Source organism: Otolemur garnettii, unplaced genomic scaffold, assembly GCF_000181295.1.
Source record: "Otolemur garnettii isolate 467f Iridium unplaced genomic scaffold, OtoGar3 scaffold00044, whole genome shotgun sequence".
Taxonomy (NCBI): Eukaryota; Metazoa; Chordata; class Mammalia; order Primates; family Galagidae; genus Otolemur; species Otolemur garnettii.
Window position 1 is genome coordinate 10,190,484 of NW_003852439.1, and position 13,662 is coordinate 10,204,145.

General features: G+C 44.3%; 1 protein-coding gene across 3 annotated transcripts in view; it reads right to left on the minus strand.

Annotated features, from left to right (window-relative positions):
* Positions 1-13,662, minus strand: part of CREBBP (CREB binding protein) — a 154,184-nt gene that overhangs the window by 7,134 nt on the left and 133,388 nt on the right. For all 3 annotated transcript variants that reach the window (XM_003790832.3, XM_023513741.1, XM_023513742.1), the window contains exons 22-28: positions 12,479-12,556; positions 12,094-12,161; positions 6,236-6,386; positions 5,459-5,605; positions 4,758-4,871; positions 3,335-3,500; positions 2,887-3,054 (exon numbers count right to left, since the gene is read on the minus strand). In XM_003790832.3, the coding sequence (XP_003790880.1) occupies positions 2,887-3,054; positions 3,335-3,500; positions 4,758-4,871; positions 5,459-5,605; positions 6,236-6,386; positions 12,094-12,161; positions 12,479-12,556 (892 nt within the window). The remainder of the gene's footprint in view (positions 1-2,886; positions 3,055-3,334; positions 3,501-4,757; positions 4,872-5,458; positions 5,606-6,235; positions 6,387-12,093; positions 12,162-12,478; positions 12,557-13,662) is intronic.

Below are 13,662 nucleotides of genomic sequence, written 5' to 3' on the forward strand. Positions count from 1 at the left end.
GGCCCGGGCTGGGGATTCGAACCCGCCACCTTAGGTGTATGTGGCTGGCGCCTTAGCCGCTTGAGCCACAGGCGCCAAGCCCTGTCACCCTATTTTTAAGAAACTATTTTTAGCCGGGCCCAGGGACTCATACGTCTCATCTTAGCACTCCGGGAGGCCTAGGTGGGTGGACTGTTTGAGCTCAAGAGTTTGGGACCAGCCTGAGCAAGAGGGAGGCCCTGTCTCTAAAAAATACCCGGGCATTGTGGCAGGTGCCTATAGTTCCAGCTACTTGGGAGGCTAAGGCTAGAGGATCACCTGAGCCCAAGAGTTTGAGGTTGCTGTGAGCTATGATGTCAGGGCATTCTACCCAGGGTTATAAAGTGAGACTGTCTCAAAAAACAAAACCAAACCAAATATAAAATAAAACTATTTTTAAGAAACTGTAAAAAGAGTGAAATGGCTCATGCCAGTAATCCTAGCACTCCAGGAGGCCAAGGCAGGAGGATACCTTGAACTCAGGAAATAGAGACAAGCCTGAGCAAGAGCGAGACCCCATCTCTTAAAAATCGAAAAATTAGCCAGGTGTGGTCACAGGTACTTGTAGTCCCAGATACTCAAGAGACTAAGGCAAGAGGATCGCTTGAACCCAGGAGTTTGAGGTTGGTGTTACTCTAGCCCAGGTAACAGAGTGAAGGCTCTGTCTTAAAAAAAAAAAAAAAAAAAGAAAAAAGAAGAAATGATAAAAGAGAAACATTTACTACATGAAATTTAAGAAAATATAGTCATATAATAAAGTTCCTTTCTCTCTCTCTTTTTTTTTTTTTGGTATCCAGAACAATACCATCTTGTTTTTTCCTTCTTAAATTTCACACATCCAATTCTGTCTTTGTGTGTGTAATTTTTCTTCACAAAGTTTGTATTATGCATATGAAGGTACATTCTGTTTTTTCTCCCAATTAACACCATTCTCCTATTTCCCTGACTTGAGACCGTAATTTTTAATGGCAAAACAGTATTCCACCCTGAGTGCTGGCCATAACTGAAGTTAACTCCCACTGTGAAGTCTTAGCATGACCTGAGGAGAGCAAGTCTTCACCTACTGTAGCTATGAGCTGGACTCTCTTTGAAAACAGGCCTATTTGCCAACACTTCAGCATCCTACCCTTCCTATCATGTGTAAGGTCCTGGTGCCCAGCAAGGGCCTTGTCCACCTTAGTCTTCTAGACAGTCCCACCACTGACATGCCATGAGGTACCTACCCTGGATGAGACAGAGCTCAGAACTATAATCTCCCTTAGAGCACTCTTGCTCTCACAGTAGGGCCTGCATCCCTGTGCTCTGCGGAGCATTTCTAAGAGCTCAGCAGTCAGGGCACCGACTCTAACCTGACACCAGAGGCTTCCACACCTGGTGGCCTATATGCCTTTCCCTTGCCATAATTCTACCACCAAGACCTGGATGCACAGTTTGGACTCAGGCTACCTTCTGCTGAGGTATCTGTACACTTCAGTTTCTGCAAAATCAAAACCTTTCTTATGCTGAACTTCAAGTTAGCCACTGAAATCCCGCCTGCCCTTCTGATGCCGGCTTGAATGCAGGCCTCTGGATGTCCTCCTGAATCACCCCAAGGAGGAGGAACTTCTCAAATATTAATCCACCTCACTAAACACCAGTGAGGACCAGCCTCACTCCAGAGTATGGGTAGAGGCCTCAGCAAGAGGAAGTAAGAAAAGTGATAGTCCTAGAGCTCTTCTTGGGAACCACCTGGCACACAAAATGGTGCCACACCCTGGTCTTTCCTTTCTCTGTTCTGCTACAGTCTGAGGACCATCCTGCAAGCGACACACTCTGAACCTCACTCTGGCAGCCACTCAATAATCACTTGTGTCCTGAGTGTGGATATGAGCAGTATATACTCTTAGCAGCCTGTGCCTAAGCTTTAGATACCACTCAAACTGCCAGAGGTCTATCTCCTGTCCTTCTTCTTGGATGCAAAGAGGCAGATGACAGCAACACCTCCTCAGCTGGTTCTGGCACCTCTAGCCCCAGGTTCCTCAGGGAAGTTCCTGGTAGCAACACTGACTCACAGGAGTTACCGCAACTCACAGCTTTTCCTCACAAGCCAGAGATCTGTCTCAAGTTCTGGGGTTGCTACTCTCAAAGTTAATCATATACTTTCCATGAGTCTGCTGCTACGAACTGAATTTGCCACCATCACCTCTTCTTTGCACAGCTGCAAAAGCTTCACAGTTCTAAACAAAGCATACTTCTTCCCACTGCCTGTAAGGTCCTTCCCCTGCCATATTCTGTGGTGGGTAGGTCTCAAGACACCACCCAACACGACCTTCCCTCAAACCCTCTTTTCCTGGGGCTCCCAATGCTCCCTCAAACCAGACTACAGATGTGTCTGTGTCTTCTTGTTTATTCTACCCATAGGGGCCAGGATGGAGCTGTATTCCTTTCACTCTGTGCTACCCAGTGGGTGCAGTGCTTAGCAGCAGGCTGAGTGGAGGAGGCACAGACACTAGATGAGGAGCTGCTACAAAACAGGGGCAAGGCCTGGTAGCCCCCTCAAGTACCCTTTTGAATCAGCAACTTAGTTCCTAACTGTGCCACGTGCTATCTCTGTTTGCCCTTTCCTCTCTGCTCCCCAGGTCTAAGCTATCCCCTACCCATCGAGAGCATGACCTATGTGGAAATCCCAGAGCCTATACCTCTGCCTGCCTGCAAATGCCCCTCTGCTGCAGATGGTGATGCTACACATGTGTGAATGAAAATATCACCACAGAAAAAAACCTAGCAGCACACATGCTTCCCACCTGCCACCCTAAGTACAGCCTGGGTGCCACCTCCTGTAGTTCCACAGGGACACACAAGCAGCAGGGCTTGGAAGAGGGTCTGTACCTCAGTGGTTTCACTGGCTGCTGTGCTCTCTTCTTTTTTCCTCTCCTCTTCTTCTTGTTCTAGTTCCTTAATGCTCTCTTCCAATACATTGGGCCAGAAATCACCTTCAAAGTAAGGCAGTTCCTTGGCACTAGTGAGCCTGTCTTCAGTTGCTTGTTTGAAAATGTCCTGGGAGTGAGCAAAGCACAGCAGTAAGATACAGGGTCCACACACATGCTGCCTGGGTTACCAACACCAGCCAATTTAAATAGGCTCTCAGATGACCTAATAAAAATTCTGATAGGACTACAGAAAATGCTTCCACATTTAGACTTTAAAGTTTTGTCTTTTTGCTTTCTAATCCTTTTACGTGAACATAATTATAAAGTATGTGGATATGAGAGGAAGATACACAAATATATTTCACTCAATTGTGACAAAAGCTACCACATCCTTCAGTGCTGGGTACCTTGTAATCATGAATGATGCGCTCTGCAAATGCCTTGTCCAGCATCTTTTTGTACCACTCCTGCAGCCGTTTTGGTTTTGGGATTTTTTGATCAGGGGGGTGGCAATGGAAGATGTAGTCGTCTCCTTCACTTGGGGGACAGGCCCAGATGTGCCCTGTTACATACCTGCAGGATACATTCACATCAGTCAGATGAAAGTGTCAGTGAAACTGAACCTGACGTCAGTCCTTAGCTGAGAACTAGGGACTAAAGTGAGGAGACAGGTAACTATAAAGAAGAAAACAGAAATAGCCGTAATACTCATGGCAGAACTTGTAAGACACTAAGAGAGGTTCCTAACTGGCATGCTGAGGGGTAAAGGAGCAAGCCTGGGCCCACCCTGAAACATGCTGGTGTGCAAACAGGGCAGGGCTGAGGTTGCAGAGGAAACCCGTAGCTTCACTGAAGAGCCTGTGAACATGACACTCATATAGGCACATAAGAATCAGGTGCTCTGCCATCTACCTACTTCTTCCTGTGCACTGTCAATCCAGCTCAAATGAGCACTTCTAAGGGATTAATGTCAATATGAATCTTATTCATTCTGTTCAAGGCACTTTGATCAAACACCTCTAACCTTCTGAAGTTTATAGAAGGAATGTGACTGATCTTGAGTATAAAAGTGTTAGAAAAAGAAGCCAAACTCAAGAGAGCACACACTGAAGGAAGATATTTATAAGACGTATCCAGAAAAGACAAATTCATACAGACAAAAAGTCAATTATCAGTTGCCTGGGACAGAGCTGGGTCATGGATTACCAGAGAAGAGGCACCCAGAGATCTTGCAGGGGAGGATACAAATGTTCTGACACTGTCTTACAGTGATCAGGCTGCACCATTCAGAAAAGTTACTAAAAAACACTGAATTGTGTGCCTGAAATAGGTGATAAATTTCTGATATGTAATTTTTGCCTTAATAAAATTAAAAAAGAAAAAAGATTCAAATGGGAAAACAATGACAAAAAAGTAAAGGCAGGGAGGAGGTGGCAGCATAGACTGGACCAGATGTTTCAGGGTCTGGGGCAGGTGTCCTCAAACTACGGCCCATGACATGCGGCCCGCCTAGGACATTTATCAGGCCCGTCGGGTGTTTTTGCTGCTGCTGCCTGTCCTGCTTGGCAGCTGACTCATCCCGGGGCCCACACTCCAGCCCTCCAACGGTCTGAGGGACAGTGAACTGGCCTCCTGTTTAAAAAGTTTGAGGACCCCTGGTCTGGGGCATCTGAAAAGGGGGCTTTTGGAGACTACTGAATTATTTCAAGGTGTAAAAGCACATAAAACTTGAAAAACTTGAGAAAAATACTCAGCATTTCACAAAATAAACACACAGCAAAAAAAAAAAAAAAGTTTTTATAAGTTCTGAATAATTTAATTCAAACTCACCCCAATTTCTTCACATACTCCAGATATCCAATAAGGATCTCATGGTAAACAGCTGTCCGGAGGCAGCGAGGCCGGAAGAAATGAATACTGTCCAGATAAGAGATGTACACACGCCTGTGGGTGGGGAAGGAGGTGTGTTTTTAATCCAGGTAGGTATCCCCATAAGCATCCAAAACACCCAGCCAGAAGTAGGTTTGTTCTGGTAGTATTTATCCTGGCCACCAATAGAATGTGACAAAACTCCAATCACTGACCACACTACCAACCAAGGGAAACGGAAATCAGTTTTTGTTGCTGAACAAAAGAAGGGATGGCAGTATGCAACATGAAGAGTCATGATAGATCAGAGCAAACCAAGAAAGCTACTTTCAGGTCCTTCTCACTAGATAGGTTCCCTTGTACAGATGTATCAAGCTGTCCCCACCCTAGGCTCTGGAGGACTACCTGCCTTAGGTAAGACAGAGACAAGGATAAGACTGTGACATATACATACAACACAACGTATGCTTATCATAGTCAAACCTTTACTTCCCATCAGTTTAGTGGAAAACAAAACTAACTAGTTTGGTTAGTTACTTGCAGCTTAATGTATTTTAACCTAGTACTAAATAAACTACACTGGTTCCTCTAAGACACTTAGAGCCATGGTCTGCTGTAACATAACAGCTGGAATGACTGCAGCCAGGAACGAGATGGGGTACCTTGTGTTTGGAGGTGGGCAATCAGAGCCGTATTCCTGGACATGCATTCCAAAAAAGCACACATCCACTCCATCAATTTCCTCAAAAGCAAAGAGCGCTTTGGTTCGATATGGGAAAGATTCAGACATTTCCCCAGAATCCACAAATCTGAAATAAAAGACAGAGACTGAAGTTTCCAAGCTAGATCTGTTACTCTAAACCTGGTCAGTGCAGCGGAGCTAAAGTTGTGACCGCCTCTTGGGATTATGGCCTTGAGCTCTGCCCACTGGCCTACAAAGCCTCAATACTGGGATCTGATTCTGAGACTATGTCAATTACCAGGGAATTGTATGGGATTCTAAGAGAACTGGCCATATAGTAGTCCTCACTTATCCATAGAGGACATCTTCCAAGACCACCTGCAGATTCCTAAAATGATGGATACCTCACAACACTGTGTATACCATGTTTCTGCCTACATGTACATACCTAGGATAAAGTTTAATTTATTAATTAGGCACAGTAAGAGATTAAGAATAACCACAATAATAAAATAGAATAACATACTGTACTAAATGTTACGTGAACGTGGTGGTGTTTCTCTCGCTCTCTCAAAATATCTTACTGTACTATCCCTTGGGTAACTGAAACTACAGAAAGTGAAACTGAGGCTAAAGAGGGCCCAACTGTATGCACTAGCCATGGTAAAGTCATAAGGGGATCAAATTGAAGCATCCGGTAGAGAGCAGGCCCTGGTAGGTGCTGGGCTTGTAGTATCTCAGGAGACAGCACACAAACCGTGACTTCATCCCAGGCTTGACCTCCACGGTCTTGTCGGAGCTGGCCACCACTCTGACAAACACCTCCCCAGCTTCAGGGTGATTCTGGCGCCGCAAAAATTTATTCACTCGATCTTCCAAATGGTTTCCCAATCGCGTGGTCTGCAGCCCTAGAAAAGTCCAGAACAAGCAGATGAGGGGCCTGTGGAAGGGCTACTGTAACAGTGGCTGAGACTAACAGAATCCATCTTTCTTCAATGCACAGTCAGATACTGTAAAGTATTAATGTTCTCCAAACATAGACAGTATCTCATCTGAGTTTTTTATAAGAAAGCTGTAGGTACTTGGCACCCTGAAAACAGTTTTGACATGCCCAGATACTTGAATCTTCTTTTAATAGTAAGGGACAGAAAAGCCATAGAGGTGGCCCTAAATGTGACAGGGAGCCAGGCACAAGAGGGCCCAAGCAGTGCCTACCCCACCCCAACCACTGGACAGGAGGAGGCAGCGATGCTCCACAGCTTCTGCGCTAGCACCACTCCACAGAGTGGAGTCTCCTGGAGACTCTACCAGCCAGACCGCTTTCGGCCCCCAGAAACACATGCCAGGACTTCTAATATCAATGGGGAACTTACTGCTACTTTTCCAGGAGGGAAGGGATGATGCACGTGTGCTAGGTGACACCTCTGCCCAGTTCTAAGGAGAGTCTCTACTATCAGGTCTAAAATGAGCACAGGATATTCCAGGGCTGACTAAATTAAGCAATAGCCAAATACTCCTTGCAGCTTCATGAGTACTCCAATTGTCTGGAGGCAGGATAGACATTGTGTCAGTCACTAAATCTGGCTGAGATTACCAATCACCTTAACTGAAGTCTCCGAGCTCCAAGGGGGGACAGCCTTTCCTGAGCTGGCTCTTTTTTCTCCCCTCCCCACCTGCTCTGGGGCGGGAGCTACCTGGAGGTAAAAAATTATTACTGTACAGAGAACTCACTGCACATGGGTAAAAAGACTAGAAGGGAAGGCTGGGCACCCGTAGCTCAGTGGTTAGGGTGCTGGCCACATGCACCAGAGTGGCGGGTTCAAACCTGGCCTGGGACTGCTAAAAAACAAAACAAAACAAAACAAAACAAAACAAACAAGCAAAAGATAGCTGGGTATTGGGGCGGGCGCCTGTAGTCCCAGCTACTAGGGATGCCGAGGCAACAGAATTTCTTTTTTTTTTTTTTTTTTGAAACAGAGCCTCAAGCTGTCACTCTGGGTAGTGTCGTGGCATCATAGCTCACAGCAACCTCCAACTCCTGGGCTCAAGCCAGTCTCCTGCCTCCGCCTCCCAAGCAGCTGGGATTATAGGTGCCTGCCACAACGCCCGGCTATCTTTTTTTTTTTTTGGTTGCAGCTGTCATTGTTCTTTGGCAGGCCTGGGCTGGATTTGAATCTGCCAGCTCAGGTGCATGTGGCTGGCGCCTTAGCCACTTGAGCCACAGGCGCCAAGCCACAACAGAATTTCTTGAGCCCAAGAGTTTGGGGTTGCTGTGAGCCATAATGCTACAACACTCTACTGAGAGAAACAAAGTAAAACTGTCTCAATTAAAAAATAAAAAAAGACTAGAAGGGAAAACTACTAAAGCTTTGTCTTCCCCCCCCCCGAAGACAGATGGAAGCAGGATTTTACAGTTTTGTTCTTTGCGGACTTCGTAAATCTTTTTGGGATTCTTAGAAGAGCCCTTGCTGAGGTCTAGAAGGTCTGGAAAACTTAAGATTATTCTTTTAAATTTCATTTTTCTGGAATAAACAAACCAATGTCAGTGCTTTCTTGAGTAGATAAGTTGTACCTAAACTCTAAAAAGAAAAAAGTACAACAGTAAAGAGATAAAAAAACTCTATGAAAAAAACATTGTAGCCAATGTACCAGGCCATCTGTGTCATGTTTATATATTATGGTAAGAGAAGAAAAACTGGGTTAATAAGTACTACTTTTAAAATTGTAAAGCTCCAAGAATAAGTGCAAAGTGGATGTGAGATCTGACATTTTGCTATGCTATGCAGTCATGCTCTGGACCCCTACAGTCAGTAGTACTCCTCAAAGGCTGAGATGGCCATTCTGAGAAAGGGACCCAGGGACAAAGGGACTCATAGGCAGCGTCATCTATTCTTGGAGAAATCCCTGGAGAAAACTCTCAAGATCTATTCCCTTTGCAGCTGCTGAGCAAGTTTTGTTCCCACACAAGGTAGCTTCTGTCCAAAGAGTTAAGAGACAGCTAAGAAGGGCTGCTCTGCAGCAGGGCAACCAAATAACCACCACCTGGGGAAAGATAACCTCACATAGTACGATTTCTAAATAGAAAATGGAAGAAATGAATCTTTTACAGTAGATCGTTGCTTTTTCTTTAAACCACTTAAATTAACTGTACTAGATAAACAAGTGGTTTAAATAGGACAATTGCGTTGTGATAGGAAAGGCCCCTAGTTACTACATAGGCATGGGGTGCATCCCTGCTAAGGGGCAGCAAGGCCATAAGTGCAGGCAGGCACAGTGGAAGGGAGGGCAATACACACCCAAGAACAAAAACCCAAGGAACACCGATTTTTCTGGGGGAGAAAGAAGCGTTCTGTTCATAGCTTTGCAGTCCCATGAGGGTATGTCTTTCCTCCTCAGCATCTCCTCCCTAGCTTCTGTAACATTTTACTCAGCCCTGGGTCCCTGTTTTTTCATCATTCCAGACATGGTACAGTGGGATGATGTCCTCTTTGTGTCTTTATGCATATGTGCAAACTGTTTTTGTAGGATACATGCAGAAAAACAGAATTATTAAATTGAAAATAAAAAATTTAAGTTGTGCCCCCCACTTCTTGGTGTTCAACTGACTTTTTCATCCCCAATGCATTATAGTGACCTTAGGGACTTTCCATTCTGATCTTCAGGCTGTATCTTTTTTAGGAAGGCTTTCCCTAACTCCACCTGGTAAAATTGTTTTGTTCACTTTTTATCTTTTTAATTTACCTGAATTTAATTTTATCTATATAGTATGCGACAGGAATCGGTTTTTTTTTTTTTGGACAGAGAGTCTCACTCTATCTCCCTGGGTAGAGTGACATGGCATCATCATAGCTCACAGCAACCTCACACTCTTGGGCTCAAGAGATCCTCTTGTTTTGCTCTCAAGTAGCTGAGACTACAGGTGGTCTTGAATACATAGCTAGTTTTTCTGTTTTAAGTAGAGACAGGGTCTCACATTTGCTCAGGTTAGTCTCAAACTCCTGAGTTCAGGCAAACCACACACCTCAGCCTCCCCAGTGCTAGAGTTAGAGGCATGAGCCACTGTGCCTGGCCAGGGATATGGCTTTTAATGGACGGTCAGTTGTTCCAGTACCATTTCTGAACAGTACCATTTCTGAATTGGAAAATATTTTATTTACTTAGAGACAAAGTCTTACTATGTCACCCTAGGTAGAGTGCCATGGTGTCATAGCTTACAGCAAGCTCAAACTCTTGGATTCAGCGATACTCTTGCCTCAGCCTCCCAAGTAGCTGGGACTACAGGCACCCACCATAATGCCCAGCTATTTTTTTTTGGTTGTAGTTGTCAATGTTGTTTGGCAGGCCTAGGCTGGGTTTGAACCCACCAGCTCTGGTGCATGTGGCTGGTACTCTAGCTACTGAGCTACAGGCGCTGAGCCTGGAAAATATTTTAAATACTTACTTAATGCCAACATTATCTATATTCTGTGATCTATAGACTATGGCATAGACTATGCCAATGCATGTTCACACAAAGGGGCAACACTCGGTCTCCTCAGGCCCTTCTTTCTTGTTAATGTTCTATATTCAAGATACACAGGCTCATCCAATATCCTGAGCATCTTTCTCCATCATTCTCTGGATCTAGGATGAAAGCAGTGGGCTGGGACAGTGTTCTTTTCCTATGGCCATACACACATCTGCTTCCTGCCCCTTCCAACCACAACTGCTGAGGCTTAGCTCACTAGGTAATTCTGTTTTGATTACTGAAGTTCTGGCCCAGGAAACTGAGTTTCTAACTTACTGAATTGCTTTGGCGATCTCACTCTGAATGGAATTTGCTAAAGCAGTGGTTTTCAACTGGAGGCAACTCCTTGCCCCCTTTCCCTAGACATCTGGCAATGTCTGGAGACATTTCTGATCGACATAATTGATAGGGTGGGGTGTTACTGTTGTCTAGTGGGTAGAGTCCAGGAATGCTGCTAAAATCTTACAATGCAAGGAACAGCCCTCACAACAAAGAATTATCTGGCCCGAAACGTAAATTGCACCTCAGTTGAGAAACTGATCTAAAGAGAACTATTACAATAGTCTGTGAGTTTATCAAATAATAATATTTTAAGAGACTTTAATAGGGGCAATCTCAGTTAGAGGGTAACTCTGGATTTTAACAACAGTTTGAACTTTAATTAAAACCCACTGTGGAGGGCGGCGCCTGTGGCTCAAAGGAGTGGGGCGCTGGCCCCATGTGCCGGAGGTGGCAGGTTCAAACCCAGTCCCGGCCAAAAACTGCAAAAAACCCCCCAAAACAAAAAAACCTACTGTGGAGCCCATAGAGTGGTTTTTTTTTTCTTTCCCCCAGTGTGTGATCGTCCCTGCATGTCCAGCTCTTGTACTGTTGGCTCCTCAAACAGCCCTAGTTCTTTTTGGAGATGCCCTGAGAAACACGACAGTCACCTGTCCTGCTAGAGTAAGGTGACAGCTGCAGGAAGTAGCAAGCAAGTGAATTTTTAGAACTCTGTTGCAGACGGTTTCCTTGTGTGTGGTTTGCTGGTTAACTCAGGCACAAGACAGGCTGGGAAGGGTAAGCTGTAGAGGGCAGATCCAGTACTTTAGAACTGATTCCATAAAGATTTAGTCATCATAAGTTTCTCACAAGAATTCTATCATTAAAAAATACAGAGTCAGCCAAGTGCAGTGGCTCACACCTGTAATCCTAGCACTCCAGGAGGCCAAGGCAGGTGGATTGCTTGAGCTCAGGAGTTTGATAACAGCCTGAGCAACAGTGAAACCCCATCTCTACTGTAAAAAAGAAAAACTAGCTGGGTGTTATGGTGGGCAGCTGTAGTTCTAGCTACTTGGAAGGCTGAGCCAAGAGGATCACTTGAGCCTAGGAGTTTGAGGCTATTGTGAGCTACAATGACGCCATGGCATTCCACCCAAGGTAACAGTGTGAGAGACACTGTCTCAAAAAAACAAGAAAACAAAAAACAACTGTCTCAAAACAAACAAAAAAACAAAAAAGAAATACAAGGTATACACATAAAAAGTTACTTCTGGTAGTGACAGGTTGCTCTTTTTACTTATGGACAGGCATCATCAGCTGTAGTGATATGCTCAACAAGTCTCTGTGCAGACTAGAGACTTGTTGGTCTCTGGGCAAATGGTGACTGTTTCCCAGTGGGTCCAAGAGCTTGCTGCCTCACTCCAGTGGGGGCCAAAACCCATGTGCTGGGCCATGGCAACTCATACAGGGGCCTAGGGTGCAAAATTACTCCAGAGTGAGAGTATGTGTGGTGGGAAAGAATCATAGTTCTAAGCCACTTAAGAATAATGTGTTGACAAATTTTCTTTCTCTGAGTTTATGGTATACTTAAGCTTTCTAAACTTTCATATAAAATATGCCCTGATCCTAAAAATGGACCTTCATATAAGGATCAAGCCAAATATTTTCTTTAAGGGCAAGAAAAACAAAATACAAAGTATTAACAAAAAATTTCTCAGATAAAAACCGTTGACAACTGAGCTCCAAATCCATGTGATGAGAGGCACCCCCCCCCCAAAAAAAAACTGGGAAAACTTATACAAGTTTCTAAAATGTACAGTCCAGGAAACACAAGTCTTCCACAAACTTACTCTTAGCACTGAATTTGTTTTCTTTTCGAGGTCTGCCAGTTTTCTTCAAGCAGTTGTCACACACAAAGCTGCAAAAAAATAGTAAGTGTGATCAAATTATATACAAAAGTATATGTTGCCAAACCAATAAAATGTAACATTAAGATTTTTATTGGTGGTTCAAATCACGTTATTATAAAATTAAAGCGTAAAGAGACAGACTGCTTTGATTCTACAGCTCCTAAAGCATGCAAACACTTAAGACTTAAATTTAGAACCAACTGCCATTTCTTAATTGCTGAATTCTTGCTGACAACTTATGAGATGTAGCAGCAGCTGAAGCTGCCCTCCCTTTGGCTTTGTGCAGAACTGCTCCCCTTTCCCAAGATCACAGGAAATTACTCACCCAGAAGGCCAAATGATGTCATAGTGCAGAACGCAAATCTGATGCATCTTCCGGCCACACTCCTTGCAATCAACAAAACTAGGAGACAAAGAAGGTGCACATGATGCACACAGAGCCACACAACTGGGGTCCCCTGTAGACCGTGTGTGTGTTCACACCTTACCGTCTGGGTTATTTTGAGGATTGTTGATAGTAATGCATGTGTTGACCGATTCAGCTATGTTCTACAAGGTACCCATATAATTCTACCTAAAGGAAAAGCTGATTTTCCCTCCTCTGTACAAGTGCCTCATTCCTCTTTTCTCCCATTCTCCCTTCATAACCAAAAATGCAACTTTATTTTTAAAAATTACTACTGAGGTGCCTGTAGCACAGTGGCTACGGCACCAACCTCCTACACGGAGGCTGGTAGGTCTGAACCCGGACTGGCCTGCTAAATCAACAATGACAACTGCAACAAAAAAATAGCTGGGCATTGTGATGGGCACCTGTAGTCCCAGCTGTTTGAGAGGCTGAGGCAAGAGAATCACTTAAGCCCAGGAGTTTGAGGTTGCTGTGAGCTGTGACACCACGGCACTCTGTCGAGGGCAACATTGTGAGACTCTCTCTCGAAAACAAAAACAAAAAAATAAATAAATAAAAATTACTATGATAAAGCCATAATTACAGACTAGTATTTCTGACAACATCACATATTTTTAAGACCAATGTTTAAGGTTATTTCACAGATGCCTAAACTGATTTAAAAAAATAGCAGATACTTTTATCAATGCTCTTAAATCTATAACTATTTCAGATACTGACTGGAAATGCGGCTAGGTCAGACAGCATTCACATCAGGACTGAGTTAAAGAAAATGCCTACTTTTTTTCTTTTTTGAGATGGAGTCTTACTATGTCACCCTCAGTAGAGTGCCATGGCGTCACAGCTCATAGCAACCTCAAACTCTTGGGCTTAAGCAATCCTCTTGCCTCAGCCTCCCAAGTAGCTGGGACTATAGACTCTCGCCACAACGCCAGGCTATTTTTTATTGCAGTTGTCATTGTTGTTTAGCTGGCCTGGGCCGGGTTTGAACCTGCCACCCTTGGTGCATGTGGCTGGCACTGTAATCACTGTGCTATGGGTGCTGAGCCAAGAAAATGCCTATTCTGAGTTCCTTATGAGGGTGCAATGTACCAAGTCTA